This window comes from Myodes glareolus, chromosome 8 (genome assembly GCF_982192425.1).
Source record: "Myodes glareolus chromosome 8, mMyoGla1.1, whole genome shotgun sequence".
Lineage (NCBI taxonomy): Eukaryota > Metazoa > Chordata > Mammalia > Rodentia > Cricetidae > Myodes > Myodes glareolus.
The window spans coordinates 43,043,852-43,059,828 of NC_142033.1; the positions used below are offsets into that span (position 1 = coordinate 43,043,852).

General features: G+C 48.2%; 1 protein-coding gene and 1 long non-coding RNA gene across 9 annotated transcripts in view; one reads left to right on the forward strand and one right to left on the reverse strand.

Annotated features, from left to right (window-relative positions):
- The window catches only part of Tbc1d1 (TBC1 domain family member 1), a 188,056-nt gene that overhangs the window by 17,823 nt on the left and 154,256 nt on the right, over window positions 1–15,977 (reverse strand). For all 8 annotated transcript variants that reach the window (XM_048415350.3, XM_048415352.3, XM_048415353.3 and 5 more), the window contains 3 exons: window positions 11,972–12,130; window positions 3,203–3,447; window positions 940–1,099 (listed from right to left, as the gene is read on the reverse strand). In XM_048415350.3, coding sequence (XP_048271307.3) covers window positions 940–1,099; window positions 3,203–3,447; window positions 11,972–12,130 — 564 coding nt within the window. The remainder of the gene's footprint in view (window positions 1–939; window positions 1,100–3,202; window positions 3,448–11,971; window positions 12,131–15,977) is intronic.
- Window positions 9,740–12,222, forward strand: LOC146893845 (uncharacterized). The gene is made up of 2 exons (XR_015002714.2): window positions 9,740–9,991; window positions 10,961–12,222. It is a non-coding gene; the product is annotated as an uncharacterized LOC146893845 (long non-coding RNA).

The window sequence follows — 15,977 nt, forward strand, 5'->3', positions numbered from 1 at the left end:
AATAAAAATAATAAATAGTTCAGCATTCTGCTGGGAGGTGAGGGGAAAGGAAACCAAACCCACTTAGCCTCAACGACCAGACCAGCGTTAAGGAAGGAGAGACAGCACAGTGGTGGGGAGAGCTTGCTGTTCTCCCAGAGGACCCAAGTTCAACTCTGAGCACCCACGTCAGGCCCTTCAGATTACCTGTAGCTCCACTTTCAAAGGACAGGATACCCTCTTCTGGCCTCCTGGAAATTCACATACACACATCGACTCACACAGGGTCGCGCGCGCGCGCGCACACACACACACACACACACACACACACAAATACAAATAAATTAAAAAACCAAAAAGCTAGTTTTCGTACTTTTAGAATGTAGAATCTTAAGATGTCTATTCAAAGCCTATATCCAGTAGTGTACACACAATGCAGTGCTTCTGAACAGTCCCTCACGACGCTCTCCGAGGGGCTGGAGAGATGTAAGTACTAGCTATGCGAGCATGAGGGACTGGGTTTGGAACTCTAGTGCCCACAAAACAGGGCATCATGGGGCAAGCCTATAATCCCAGCTCTGGAGAGGGAAAGAGAGGAGATTCTCTGAGGCTTCAAAGAGACACCTTGTCTCAAAAATAGTGTGGGGAGGGATAACGGAAGGTTGCCAACCTCTGGCTGCCACATGCATGAGTGTGGGCACACTCACCCCCCCCCCCCAACTCTCTCTCTGGCTCTGAAAAGAAATCTTTGAAATTATGAGATTACATGTGCTTAAAAGTAAAAGAGGTGACTAATGGGTGGGACCGAGCAGAGCAGGGTCTGACCTGCTCACAAGATAAGGACTCCTAGGCAACCAAGCCTGACTAGACAGTTACACAGCCAACAATGACCGTAGGCTGACAACACAAGCTGCTCACTGACAGGAGAATGCTGGCTGGCAGACACACGAGGAAGCTCACCAAAGACCCTGGCGACAAAGCCGAGCGGGAACTGTGAGGCGAACACCGTGAGAAACCAGGGAGCCGCGTAGAGGCTGGGGCCGATCTCCTGCTCTTCCAGGTGGTTGTAGAGGTCTCTGTGGTAATCATGGAGGAGCCGTGACAGCTGGTACATCTGGATCTGCAGGAACACACATCCACAGGGGCTGAGAACTATGTACCTACCACACGTATGGACTTATCTCACAGGGTGGGAGGGGACTTTGCCCTGCTTGTCTTCTACTTGGCTTAGGTATCCACTGACTTCAGTGAATGATGCACCCTAGAGCTCCTGGAAACAGGCTCACACAAGGTCAGGGGAAGAGCCCCAGAGCGATACTGTTGGGTCAGCTTCCACCTCCTTCATTGTCCCCTTGTGTTCCTTGGCTCAGAGACCCTAGATGCCTGCCTGGAAAAGCATCTCACAAATTCCCTTACAAATGCACATTCTTAAAAAACTCCAATCAAGGGGAATTTGAAACAAGAAGTTCCAGCTAGGTAGCAGCAAACCAACATCACCTTTATTATGGTTCCAGAGAGTAAATCTGTTTACTTGAGCCCGCGCTAAACAGCCAGTTCCCTCTGACTCCCAGAATCACTCCAGCAAACCAATTTCTTAGGTTTATTAACAAAGAAACACAGATTCTGAGCAACTTAAAACAAGAAATGCTTAAGAAGAACAAAAAGAAGAACAAAAACTTCAAGCTAAAGTTCCACTCTGGGGTCAAAGGCCACTTCTTCAGAGAATGCTGCAGCTCTGGCAGGAAGCTTACCCCATTCCGTGTAGCCTGTGGCTCACACAGGACCTCAAGCAGACAAGAGCCTAAAGACAAAATAACTGACAGAAGGCCGGAATCTGACACGACACTGGGGTGGATATGTACGTCCGTAACTGGGAAAACTGAAATACAACTAGGTCATAAGTTTTCTCCGGCACCCTCCAAGCATCTGAATGAAAAGCTAATTCTGCTAAAGCACAAAAGAGCCTGTAGAGTAGGTAAAGTGCTGTAAAGTTGAGCCGCTCCACTCTGGTGATGGCTGCCACACATAAAAGACGGTGGCGGGATGGAGGAGGAGCCCGCTCAGGGAGCTAGTCTCATCTCACGGTGGTGGCTTGCCTTTGTGGGGTTCATGTACATGGGGTTCACACCTCCAGCGAGAGTCAAATGGACTTTCAATAACACATACTGGTGTTTTCAAACCAAGCCCTCAGTTCTGACGGTACATTCTAGAGCTCTGAAGCTATAGAATCCTCCTGGGAAATGCATAAATGAGCAGGTCCCCCAACAGTTAAGCAGTGCTTAGGGTCACCTCCAGATCAGGGCCCAGAGCTTTCTCCGCTTCTGGAAAGCAGCAAGTACAATTCTGTCAAGTCGGACTCACCGCTGTGTTGGTTTCTCTCCTTCCTGCCTGGAAGCTGGGGATAGAACCCAGAACTTTACCACGCGTTAGGAAAACACTCAACTACTGAGCTACATCTTTTTGTTTGTTTTTGAGACTGGGCCTCACTATATAGCTCACTTGTACAGGCCAGGACAGCCGACAACTTTGGATTCTCCTGCCTCGGCCTCCTAAAACTGGGACTTACACACCAAGACCAGCTTGGTTTTCTTTGGATAAACTTGTTCATTCACTGACAGGGTTTCTATTCCATTCCAGGCACTGGTGGAGACTAGTGTCCAACTCACGCAATCTTTTCCTCTCACTAAGGAAATCAGGACACGAGACGGTAGGAAGTAACTAAGGTGATTTATGGCAGGAAACGTGTTGTCCTGAAGGCAGGGGACAAGACAACATGAAATGGCATGTCTAGGGTGAGGGGATGCAGGGTCAGTATAGGCAGGAGGAGCTTCTGTGATACAGTATATGATAGTGTAGCTGAACCCTGGACGGCAGGCAGTGGGGATGGAGAGAGGATCCCAGGCAGAGGACGGAGCGGATCACAGGCTTGGAGGCACCAGTAACATTGCTAGGAAGGGACGGGATAGGAGTTAAGGTTCTAGAGCCAGACAGGCCTGGATTTAAATTCCAACTCTCCCACTGTCTAGCTGCATGCCCTGGGTCAACTTCATATTCCTGTCTACAAGCTGACCCAATTAATAGCATCATCCTGAGAGCCATTATGGGAAGCACAGAGATGAGTGAGTTATCAGCAGCCACCATGGGAGAAGAACCTAGATCCGCCCAAGAGGAAGGATGCACAACTCCAGCATCTCTCTATTTACATCACAGGAATGCTGGGTACCTGTAAAATAATCATGTCTGGCCGATACTGTTTCCGCAGCCCCATGTCAAACATCAGGAACTTGAGCATCTTGAATGCCTCTTCCTCACTCATATGAAGAAGCAAAATGCCTGCCACAAAGCTGAGGCCTTGGCAGTATCCTACTTCCTGGTCCAGAAGCGAGTAGGCCTTCAGGATGTTGTAAAGGGACAGCTGGCCTGCTCCGAGCTGGGCAGAGAAGTACGGGTGCGTTGGAAATGTTCGCCCTGGGAAAAGAACACAGGTCAGGTAAAGCATACACGGGGCCCATGGACTAGAGAAGCAGCTGGAGGCCAAGGGTGCTAACGTCTGTGTCCTCAGCACCACCTCTGCCCTGTGAATGTGGTCAGCAGGTGGTAGGTCCTAATATAACAGCTGCAACAATGAATGGCACGTTCGATAGCTCTGTAGTTGTATTTAGTTTGTTTTCTTTTGAGACTGGGTCCCAGTTTACAGCTCTGGCTGGCCTAGAACTTGTTTGCTGTGTAGACCAGGTGAGACTTTAACTCACAGAGAGTAGCCCATCCCCTCCCTCCCAGGCGCTGGGATTAGAGGTGTGCACCACCGTGTCCAGTGAGTGGTGGTTTAGGAAGAATGTTATAATTACCTTTCGTCTAGTAAATATCTGTGTTTCAATCACATTTGGATTCAAACAAGAAGAAAGTCGCTAGTCCTGACAACAGAACCCTACTTCTCAAGAGCACAGCTCTTTCTAGACATCAACCCTAGCCCGTGTCATTCACATGCTGGGACAGATCTTTGCCACAAGCTTTTCCAGACCATAAGTTCTGCCCACAAGTGGGTCTTACCACGGGATTCTTCTACACTTTTAAACAAGAGGCTGAGATCTCGGACAGGCCAAGGGATAGTAGGTGTTTTCCTTTACACAAAAGGGTGACCTTCTGAACAGGGGATAAAACAGGTCTTAAAATCATGGGGCTGGAGGAATGGTTTAGTGGTTATGAGCACTGGGTTCTGTTTCAGATGACCCAGGTTCGATTCCCAGCACTAGCACCTACATAGTGCTTCCAACCATTTGTGGCTCCAGTTCCAGGAGACCTATCCAATATCCTCCCCTGACTTGTATGGACACACATACACACAAAAAGTAGATACATTCTTTTAAAAAAGAAAGAAAAATAATGACTATTTCTACAAAGTTGGTATCAAAATCAAATAGACATGAACCAGTGAGAGGGCTCAGTGGGGCTTGTTGTCCAGCTGAACACTGGACTGTGATCTCCAGGGCCACACTTGGCAGAAGAAAACTAACTCTACAGGGTGTCCTCCAATCAACATGTGTGCTACATCACAAGTGTGTGCACAAATAAATAACTAACTCTACAAGGTGTCCTCCAATCAACATGTGTGCTACATCACAAGTGTGTGCACAAATAAATGAAGCTGTCATAAATAAGTTGAAAATATAAAGTAAGTTTTTTTTTTTTATAAAAACCTTTTATGCTTTGCTTCATTCAGGAGTCTTTTACTGCTGATACCTGTCAAATCCTCTTGTGACATCCTGGTGATAGGTGGAGAAGAGGATTTCTTAGGAACAGTGACCAGAAAGCGCCACATTAAAGTTACAGAGGTGCCCGGGACCAGGGTGGATACAGGCATCCGGGCCACAGCAACTGCGAGCCAGAGTTACTGAGCAGCAGCATCAGGGCAGAAGGCCAGAGCCACAGGCTTGTCCTCAGCTTCTCTAGAAAGCACTACTTCATCTTGATGAAACTTGGCTGAACCAGGGTTTTCAGAAGACAGCCACAGGGTCCTGCTTTTCAATCCCTGTTCCCTTCCTGTCTCTGATACCTCTTCCTCCAACACATTCCCCAAATACTCTGCACAGTCACCCTACTGTTAGGGAGAAGCAAGCAGTGCACACAAAACAAACACTCCCCTGCATCAGTCTGGACGCACACACTAATTTCCTACTCCCAGATATGCCCTTGAGGCTGGGTGAGACCTGTGAGGGAGATTCCCAGGGTCTCCAAGCCCTAGTTCCAGTGCGGACAGCACTGAAGGTGTGCACATGAGCAGAACAGGCAATTACTTTTGTTAAGCTCTGAGTATACTGCCTAGCTGCCATAGTAAAATTACAGGTAGGGCCAACAAGATGGCTCAATGGGTAAAGGCAATATGTAAGCCTGGTGACCTAAGGAACCCATGCATGGGTGGAAAGAGAGAGCTGATGTAACAAAACTATCCTCAGATCTCCACACATGTACCATGGCACACATAGTCACATATATACATCATATACAAACACAATACTTTTCTAAGCACAGGTGGAATTATTTTTGAATAAGCTGTTTTGTTTAATTAAACATATACAATATTATCCTCTCAATATGTAACTAATATGAAAACATCAAGGCATTTTGCTTTCTCTTTTCACATGGCATTGGATTCCAGTGGGTTCTTGTGAATGACAGCACACCTTAATTTGGGCTCATCACATTTCAAGAACTCCACAGTCACTTTTGGCGTCTGTACTGAATGGGCCAAGAGTATTGCTTTCCTTGGATTATCAGAAGCAGGCAGCATACGCCCTTCTCACTCCGTTCCCTCACTGGTTGGCAGGCAGCCTGGAGCACACCCTGAGACAGGCCAGCCCAGCATGTACACTCCTCTTCCCTACTTAAAAAGATGCTTGTTTATTTACATACTTATTGGGAAGTCAAAGGTTATGTACATCTTATATGTGACAGCCAGAGGACAAGTTGGAGAAGTCAGTTCTCTCTTCCAACCTTGTGGGTTCTGGTACCAAACCTGGTTTGTCAGGCTTGGAGGCAAACCGAGCCACCTCACCTTTAGCCCTGTGCTTCTTGCTTCCAGCCAGAGGATCCTGGGAGTCTGTGAAGCCTGTTTAGAATTTGTGAGGGCCACCTTTCTGTTTTCAACTTCAGATCCATATAAAGTCGGTCTTTCCTTTTTTCTTCAAAGACTATAACAACAGCAGACTAAATGAAGGTAACGTGATAATCCTTTGGTCCTATTAAGTAAGCTATGAAAGGTTTTTTTTAAATCTATAACACAGTGTCGTAAGTCATCACTGATTTTCTTTCGGAAGATAGTCGGTTTTCATTGTCTAGTGAGCCTCTCAGTAATTTTAAAACGAAAACTTAAGTATTTTTTAACTGTGTTGGTTTTAATTTCTAATGCAGTAAATATTAATGCGTTTTCCATATAAGCCAAAACTCGTTGGGCTACTCAATTTGAAAGAGAAAGGGATCCTGACCTCCCAAGTTAGGAAACCCTTGTTCCAGGCGAACACAGCTTCTCTGCCTTCCTGGCTGCAAATCCAGAAAAGAGGAAGGCAGGGTACTGCGAAGAGAATGGACCATCCGGATTAACAACGTTTCCTGGACAAGCCACTCCTGTGAAGCCAGGGCTAGTGTGGCAGCCCCAGGAAGGCACACCTCAGCGCACACCTCAGCAGGCCTTCCGGAAGTCTCGTCACTGACACAGCCAGGGCCTTTGTGACGTATACCCAGGGCCATTGGTGGTCCATATGCCTCACTGCTCACTCAAAGCTGCTGACCTCAGGCAAACCAGCGGTGGCTGTGCACTGTTTGGCACACTTTGGGAATAATAACATGAAAGTCCAGGGCTAAGTCTCTCCTGCATGAGCCTGGCAGAATAACCTCTAGGTATACCACTGGCTCTAGAAGACCCTGCCAGAGAAGAGTAAGAAACTGAGGAGTCCTTGCACAAACCCACTCGAGTAAGACTTCCTTCTTTAGTAAACTACATGTTATGATTTACTATGAGACTTGGTAAAGAACTGCGGTCCCTTCAACTTCTGCTAAAGGAGATGCAGGCTACTTTCATAGACCCCCCCAAAAAATTACCAGTTGGAAACTGTCAGATGGGCACAGAGAAACCCCTGGACTGGGGATGACTTGGTGGGTGACAGTACTTGCTGCATGCACAGAGAGAACGGAGCTCAAACCCCCAGAATCCACATAAGTAGCGGCTGTGGTCACAAGCATGCCTGTACTTCCAGCACTGCGGGTGGGTGGAGTCAGGAGGGCTTGAGGGCCACCAGTTTAGCCCAGGTTCAGAGACCCTGCGTCAAAGGCGGTGGAAAGCGACAGAGCAGGACATCAGATCTGGGCTCTGTGTGTGCCCTGCCACTCCAGTGAGCTTCCTGCAGTGCACGGCATATTTAGGTGCCCAAGAAGACCTTTTGCAATTGCAGCTGACGGCATGTGTGCGCTCTGTCCTAAGTGTCTAAGTGTCCAGAGGCACTGAAGTTAGTGTGGCTCTGCACGTGAGCACCCGTGCCAACCCGCCACCTAGGATTTCAGGTGGGCAGCCTAAACCCGGATATGGTGGGAGTCTTGACACTGAAAACTAAACTCCAGAGGTCTTTTGAGGCATTGGGAGGACATGGCTACTGAGAAGTTTCTGAAGACCACTGGCTGACTGGAAGGGTGTGGGAAAGGAAGGAAATGGTCCTCAGTTTTACTCATTTATCGTTCACACTTTGTTTCCTTGCTGCGAGGTGGCTGCCATTGCGATAACACACTCTGACACTGCAGCTCGAGGCAGAGGGAATTTATCTGAGTTCGCAGCTGAAGGAAGTCAAGGCGGCAGGCACTGGAAGCAGCTGGCCACATTACATCTGAAGTCAGAAAAGGGCAGTGAGTGCTTCCGTGCTAGTGTTGAGCTGTCTTCTGCTCTCCACACGGTCCAGAATGCCCTGTCCAGGGAACGTCCTCCCTCACAACTCAGACAGTAGATCTTCCCACATCGTGTAGTCATAATCAAGATAACCACACAGACCTGCCCAGAGGCTGGTCTCCCAGGTGACTTCAGATCCTGTGGGGTTGACAGCTGACACAGTCACCTAGGGCATAGTTGGAATGACCAAACAAAGTGAGTTCATGTTGAGATCCCGATAAGATCAGACACACACACTCTTCCGAATAATTCGTGGCGCTGTTGGAACAGGAATTTATTACCCTCCAGAACGGTGATGTTTAACTGATTTCCACAGAACAGAGTCCAGTCTCAGGCTGGATACACACAGGCTAGTGTGGCAGCAGAACAAATTCTAGGCATATTTCTGTCTTTTGCCATCAAGGTTTTTCACCTGTTTAACTGTACCCCTCAGTTAGCAATACAGACCTGCTCATCTTTTATGAATTCTAAAAAGGCAGCGAAAATTCTGCCTCAGGTTTGAAGTCTCTGGTTAAAACACACTGAGTGGAAAGAAAGCCCATGACAGTACCTAGCCTGACCCTGCGCCCGAGTGGCTCTGATGAATGTTCTCTGCCTCTCCCTGCAGGCACAGGTAACCCTGCCACGCCTGGGTTTCCCAGGGGAAGCATCTCTAAAAAGGCTGTCAACAACGTTTCTGAGATCAAAAATGGCGGCACACCTGTAACTGATGCAATGCGATGTAGGCAGGGTACGTGGGGTTTGGACCACACAGTGAGATCCTGACACAGGAAAAGAAGAGGGAAGAACTGGAACCCACCGAGAGACTCATGGGACCCTCACGGAGTCATTTCATATATGGTAACAAGACTGCAAGGAGTTGGTACAGAGAAGGGAGGGGCAATTCCAACTCCTGCTTCGACTCAGTGATGTTTCTGTGTCTCTGGACTGGATTGTGGTCTTTCTACCAAGGCCCCTGTCCTCCATCTTACCCCCCATCACAGGAGAGCCTGTGCAGAGTCACTGGGTAGAGACAGATAATCGCTGACATGCTAGGGCGGGTGCCAAGGAAGATGTCTGGAGCTCCCATCAACAGCCAGAAGTGAACAGGAGCCCCAGACACAAGGCAGGATCTTGGCATTCCATGTTATCCACCAGTATGGAGAGTCACAGAACTGAGGAGAAAGGCTATTGCCATCAGGAGGCCAGAAGATGGAGCTGGAGCCAGGGTGACACCTGCTAAGCCTGGTAGCTCTCTCCAGGCTGGCTGAGGTCTGTGCTGAAGGAAAGGCCGGGAGACATGTAAAGAAGCAGTACACAGAGCCAGGAAGCCAGGCCATGAGGCACAAACACGAAGGACTCTGCACAGAGCCTGTCAAAGCGCCACCCCAGCTCTTGCTTCCACAGTAAACTAATCACACAGTCCGCAGCAGGCCATGCAGAGGTGAAGTCAGGCCACGTGTGAAATCACATTTTATAAACTAGAGAACACGGCTAAACTGTAAGGTTGACTAGTTTTACTTCTTGAAGGAACAAATCTTGCAAAAAGCTGTTTAACCAAAAGGCTCGGTTTCATAAAATAAAGCAAGAGACAGGAAAACAACCCATGAAAAGCCAAAATACTTCCCATCAATGATGCTTTTTCTTCTGGGCAGTATAGGAAAGCCACTTTGAAGGAACTAGACTGTGGTGTCACTTTATAGCACATACCTTCCCTGGGCCAGAGACTGCCACTGTACATACAAAGTACACAGTGTGGGCTCAACAAGGGCCGGTGGGGTGAGGTGAGCTCTGGCGTGTCCCGCTGGTAGGGACAGCAGCCAGAGCTGGAGTCCTTCTGGGCCAGGCCTACTTGATGTCAACTCACAGCAGAGCCAGATCCCTGCAGAAGGGCACCCAGACTCCAATTCTGGGTCTGGGCCAGCAACCAGGATTTCTGGTTCACACAGGGACAAGAGCTAATGCTGGCAGTATCCCTGGATCACTAGGAGCCTGGTGGAGGTAACTTGGGACACGGATTACTGCAAATAGAGGTTCTTTAGACCCTTGGGAGGAGGCCTGGAGGCCATCCAAAGTGGAGACCAGGCAAGCACTGGACCAGAGGTGAGGAAAGAGAAGGGCCAACACAGTGGGGGCTGGGTGTAACTGGCCTTGGGAGCAGAAGGGAGAGGGTGGGGCCAAGCAGGGGCAGGGAGGATGTGAATCAGGCTGTTTTCTAGGGGAGAGGCCACTGAGCTTGGGCTCAGACAAACACTACTTCCTAGGGCGAGGCCTGGCTGGTGGGGTGGGGGTGGGGGCAGGGGCGTGTGGTCAAGCTGGACTTCATGCTCTTTCTTCAGAAAAGTGGTGACATTCAAACAGTCTGAGGCAGAGGGCTGACCATGCCCAGGAAGAGTGAGGGCCACGCAGACAGGAAGTCAATGGAACAAAATGCAGAACAGGGAGGGAAGTCTCGCCTCCATTTTCTCTCCTCCTCCCAAGCTATGGAGGAGGGGGGAAGGCAGGAAAGAGGTGATCTGCACTCCCTATCACACTCCTACCCCAACTTCAGCTCACGTCACATGATGGGAACATGATGTCACTGTTTCTGTTACTTACCCGCCAATGTACAAACAGTCATCCACCCTCAGGGTCACCGTACCAGAAGGGCTTTGACTGGAGGCCTGCCATGCCTGTCAGCATCACCCTTTACTTGCCTAGCATCTCCTTGGCAACATGAAGCCTGCTGGGCTTGACAGTCTTAGGGATGGCAGAATGTTAGGGGACAGGTCCCGTACCTCTGCTCTGACGACCATGTGACTTGATTGCTCAATGTCAGTTTCCTCATTTCTGAGGACAGAGGGTCAGGTTCCCAGAGAGGAGGCGGGAGGTGTGTGAGAGTGCCTCCCAACTGACGTGGTAGAAAGATACAAGTACCTACTATGTGTGGGGTACTGTCCTTGGGGTTGAGAGTGTACTGTAATATAGTCCACAGGTAGCCATGGGCGGCTGCGTTCTACCGAGCAGAACCAGGGGTCAGGAGGGAACAAAGTTCTCATGTCACACTGCTTATTGGAATATTTATTTATACAGGTTATAGGACCTCTCTGTGCACTTATCTGTGTGCAATGTGAACGATGACATTTAAAGCCAGCACTGCAGAGTAGCCTGAAGATTGTATGGGAGCATGAAGTGTATGGCTTGAAACCGACTCCTGACTGACCCAGCCCACCTTCTCCATTGTGGCTGCAGCAAGTGACGTACCCATAGAATGGGGCCACTGCAGTCCCTGAGCAAAGACAGGAGACCGGGGAGGAGGGGGTGGCACAGAGACGGTCTCGACACCCAGAACTGGCACTCTGATAGCAGGACCACATGCTCCACCAGCAGTAAATGAGCTGCAGCCATGGAGCCAGCACCCCGCAGCAGAGACAGGCCTTGTGAGTGGGCGGAGAGGGCACCCAGCCACCTCCACCCCTGTTTAGCCACCAGCAGTCAGAGCGTCTCTTGTTCAACGTAATTCCATTCTAAGTCAGTGAGGTCTTCCCCATGGCAACTGCAAAGACTTCCAGCACACTGCTTCCTTCTTGTGTTTTAAAAGCTATTCCAGAAATAAGGCACTGTCCACTTTCCGAGATGAACCTGCAAACACACAGCTTTCTACAGCTTTTCTGATGAGTTCTGTCTGCACACCACAGTCCAAGGGATGCTCCTAAAACTAAACCAAGCCAGTGCATTTCTCTGAAACTAAACCAATCTAGTGTGTTTCTCCTGTAACTAAGCCAGTGTGTTTCCCAGGATGCTTCTTCAGTCTGCCGCAAGCCATTGCTGAAAATATGAATTACTGAACTAAAGCAGAATTATGTCTCTACATCCTTAATGACCACTTACCCTTCTCCATGCCCCAGAACAAGTCAGCCACCATGCAAAAAGGGAGATGCTTATGCTCTCTCAGAGGACGGCTGTGACCACTGTAGGGTTTTGAAATGAAGTCTCAGCACTCAACTGTAACTGCTAAGCCCAAGGGCAGATCACTAAACGACCTGGCCATCTCTCCAGATTCTCAAGTGTGGAACTCTTGTCTCCAGGGGTGGGGAGACTCACCGAGGTCGATGAGAATGGCGTGCTGCTGGGAGGTCAGCTTCTTCAAGAGTTCTTTGTAGGGCACATCCTTTGGTTGCTGTTTACTGGGAAATGGATGTCGAAGGAGGAACTGCTCGGCTAGAAATTTCCAGATCTCACCCCGGTGATGGCGTGGCACACCTTTAGCAGAGTGGAAAATGTTAAACCAGACTTTATGCACAGAATTCGATCATTGATAAAAAATGAACTGTGTCCTTTCTCGTTGTTGCAAACTCGTGTGTAGTGTGTGTTCTTTGTGAGTATACATGCCTATACATGTGCAGGAACATGTGTGTATGGGTACACATGCACGTGGAGGGCAGAAGACACTCTCGGTGCTGTTCCTCAGGTACATACCCACTTTATTCAGAGACATGGTCACTCACTGGGCTGCATTATCCAAGTAGGCTAAACTGGCCAGTGAGCCCCAGGCATCTGCCCATCTCTGCCTCCTTAGCTGGGATTACAACCATGTGTGGTCACTCCCAGCTTTGACATAGGTTCTGGGAACCAACTGAGGCCCTCATGCTTGGGAGGCCACTCTTTACTGACTGCGCCATCCCCCTAGTCTCCAGTGAATGAAATTCTTATTCCATTATGAATTAACAGCACAGGAAGCAACAGAAAAAGTGTTGCGTTTCCTCCTCCATCCCTCCCACCTCTCATTTTCCCCTCCCCTTAGCCCTCCTTCTTGTCTTTCACCTTCTAAAAGATACATTATGATCTGACCAGGTCATACTCTGCAAAGGACAAACCTGTGAGTATGGCAGAAATCCCGACCCCACCTAAAGCCAACTAAAATGCTCTAAGAAATGAAAGAGGGATACGAGGTCTCAGCAAAGGAAGTGAATCAAAGTGAGACAGAGCTCAGGTGAAAGCGAGTGGCTCTGTGTATCTCAGCAATCAAGATCTCACAGCCTCTGTGCAAGCCAAGATGAAGGAAAAGGAAAGAGAACCAACCAGAAGGAAGATATCTTGAGTGGGTCAAGGTACCTGGACAGTTGTTGGTTTTTCCCCACTCTGTATATCAGCTTGGGATAAATGCAAGGAAGGCCTAACTAAGTGACCACATCCCACACATCCTCTAAATGTTTATCTTAGCATTAACTTGATGACTCTGAGCAGGATCCATTTCCTAACCTTGAACCTCTAGTGGCTTTGTTTCTATAGATGTAGCTAACGCCAGGACTTATGACATCATCACTGTAATTGCAACTCTGTACCTTGAGACAAGGGTCCCTGACAGCAGCACCCAGAGAAGGAGCTGAAAAGAGAAGCCAGTGTTCCCATGGAAGCAGAGGAGAGTTTCTGTCTAGAAATGCTATAGCCGGGGGCTGGAGAGATGGCTCAGTGTTTAAGAGCACTGCCTGCTCCTCCAGAGGTCCAGAGTTCAATTCCCAGCCACCACATGGTGGCTCACAACCACCTACAGTGAGATCTGGTGCCCTCTTCTGGCCTGTCAGCATGCATGTAGGCAGAACACTGTATACATAATAAATAAATAAATCTTTTTAAAAAATGCTACAGCCAGCAAAAGCTGGAAAAGCCAGGTACAGCGGGGGCTGACATCTGGACTTGGGATTTCAGAACTGTGAGAGAGAAAAAAAAATGTGTGTGTGTTTTACCTTTTAAAGTTAAATTTACTTGATAATTTTTGTACATGTGTACAATACATTCTGATTAATGTCACTCTCCATTTTTTCTCCCCAGTTTTTAAATGTTTCATGTAACATATTTGATCATATTCTTCCCTTCCAGCTCCTCCCTAACTTTATGTTCTTCCTCTCTCTCTGAAAGTAAAACATCCCCCTGAAATCAAACAAGAAAAAAAAATACCAAGCTAAAACAAACACACACACAGAAACCTCTCTAAACCTACGGAGTCTGTTTTGCATTGGTCAACTACTTCAGAGCATAGACCTGGCCTGGAATGTGGCATACTGTTGGAGAAAATGGATTTTCCTGGGCCGGCAGCTATCAGCTCCAAAGAGCATGTTGGTTAGGGGTGGGGTTTCATGTTTCCTTCGCCTTCCCAGTAATGGAATTTTGTGTGTCTTGAATGTGTACAGGTCTTCAAACTTATTTTAAAGAAAACCTTTGGGTGTGTGTACGTGTAGGCACACGTGTGCCACCATGCTTGTGTGGCAGTCAGAAGACAGTTCTCAAGATCTGGTTCTCCTTCCACTCTGAGGAACCCGGGGACTGAACTCAGGTCACCAGGCCTGCGCACACGTCTCCCCCTGGGCCCGCTCCCTGGCTAACTTGTGTCACCGAGTCTGTAGTTAGTCACTGTGCCAGCAACAGGAACCTAGCAGCCCCTGACAGCGGCTTTCTTACATCTTTGCTTACCATTCCTGCTCGGGTCTGCCTTAGATGTACACACACACACACACACACACACACACACACAGCAAACCTGTAATACTCCAAACTCCGAATAAAAGCAAACAGTGAACAAGATCATAGTCAGCAGGATGAATGATATATAGAGGGGCTTTTCCACCAAATACTTTCTGGCAGACTGGAAATTCTTCCCAATTAGATGTCCAGCTTTCTCTTGTTCCTAAATCATTCCCCTTATCTTATCGGGCTTTATTTTGGGGAGGAAGAGAATACTGGCCATGCTACCAGTGAGCACCGGATACTCGCATACCACAGGATTAGCCAAATCTGAGGCAGAAAAGCAAAGTCATTCAGTCAGACCCGGGGCTCTTGCTCAGAATGTCCTGGAACATCTTCCCCCATGCTCAGTTCTGCTTTCTCCTAAGCTCAAGAGGAAACCTGGTCATAGAAGCAGGGAATTCTGGCTAAAAAAGTCTGTTCACTCAGCTCATGTGTGAATAACTATTTCACCAATGTGAAACTAATATACGCTTACTGCTATAAAGGGGAAAACTCTGGCAATGCAAGGGTATAAGATGAAAAGCAAAACCCCACTCATAACCAGGGTGGACATATACTTCTAACATTCACAACAGAAAGCTTCAGAAAGTGGGGAGGAGAACCCCTACTGCTCATTTTATCAGGACAAGAGTTAGCACGGGGCACTGTGCCCGATGGCCCAGGAGGCACACTCACCCACCTCTAACTTAGACATCAGCAAAGCATCGCCAGGGTGTCTCTGTGTGAGAGACCAACTGTGAGACCGAGTACTACCCTTCTCTCACACATGGAAACGCCCACTGTGCTGTTTCCCGAGAAGATGCATGGATGGTCACATGACTGGGCTTTGTTTTGGTTTCAGCTACTAAAAAAAAATAGAATAAGCATTCTTATCGTAGCAATCTGTGGCTGATTAATTTCTAGAATAAGTTTCTGGGAATTGCATTGCTGGGTCAAAGGTAAGTGGAGTTTGCATCTGACCCATTCTGCAGATTGCTTATGGCCACTTCACACTAACATACTGAGAGACACAGCTATTTGCTTCTAGGATTCTGAACTTTTCTGCCTTTCAAGAAGTCATCTGAGGCCCATAAAACTTTGAGTTACTTAATATTCCGCAGAATTCTTTTCCCAAGTTGACTCCTTAATCGTGCTACTCCCATCTCATGTTAACTTGGAAAAATTTCTAAGTCCCTACTGGGAGGAAAAGCCTCATCAGTTACACAAAGACTGTCCTCTGTTTCACAGTCACCTCTACTTAGAAGGTCAAAGTCAAGGTTTTGGTTTAGTATTATTTAAAAAGTTTGAGGCTCGGATGAGCATTGGTCATTTGTTTGAAGTTGCTAAGTCTTTGCGTGTTGAAACTGGATGACGGAGCCTCTGACTGTTTACATTCCTTCAGGGAATGACCAAGTCATAGAAGTCAAAGGAATTCCAGACCAGCCCTGGCTTACCGCAATCTATGACAGCCTATGACGTGCCCCACAACCGGGCCCGACTCCAGCCCAGAGGGTCCAGATACCTGGAGCCCATCATCTCCTCACCACATGGAATGGGAAATAAATGCCCAGGTTTGCAAGGCTCTGAGATGCTCAAATATTTGGAG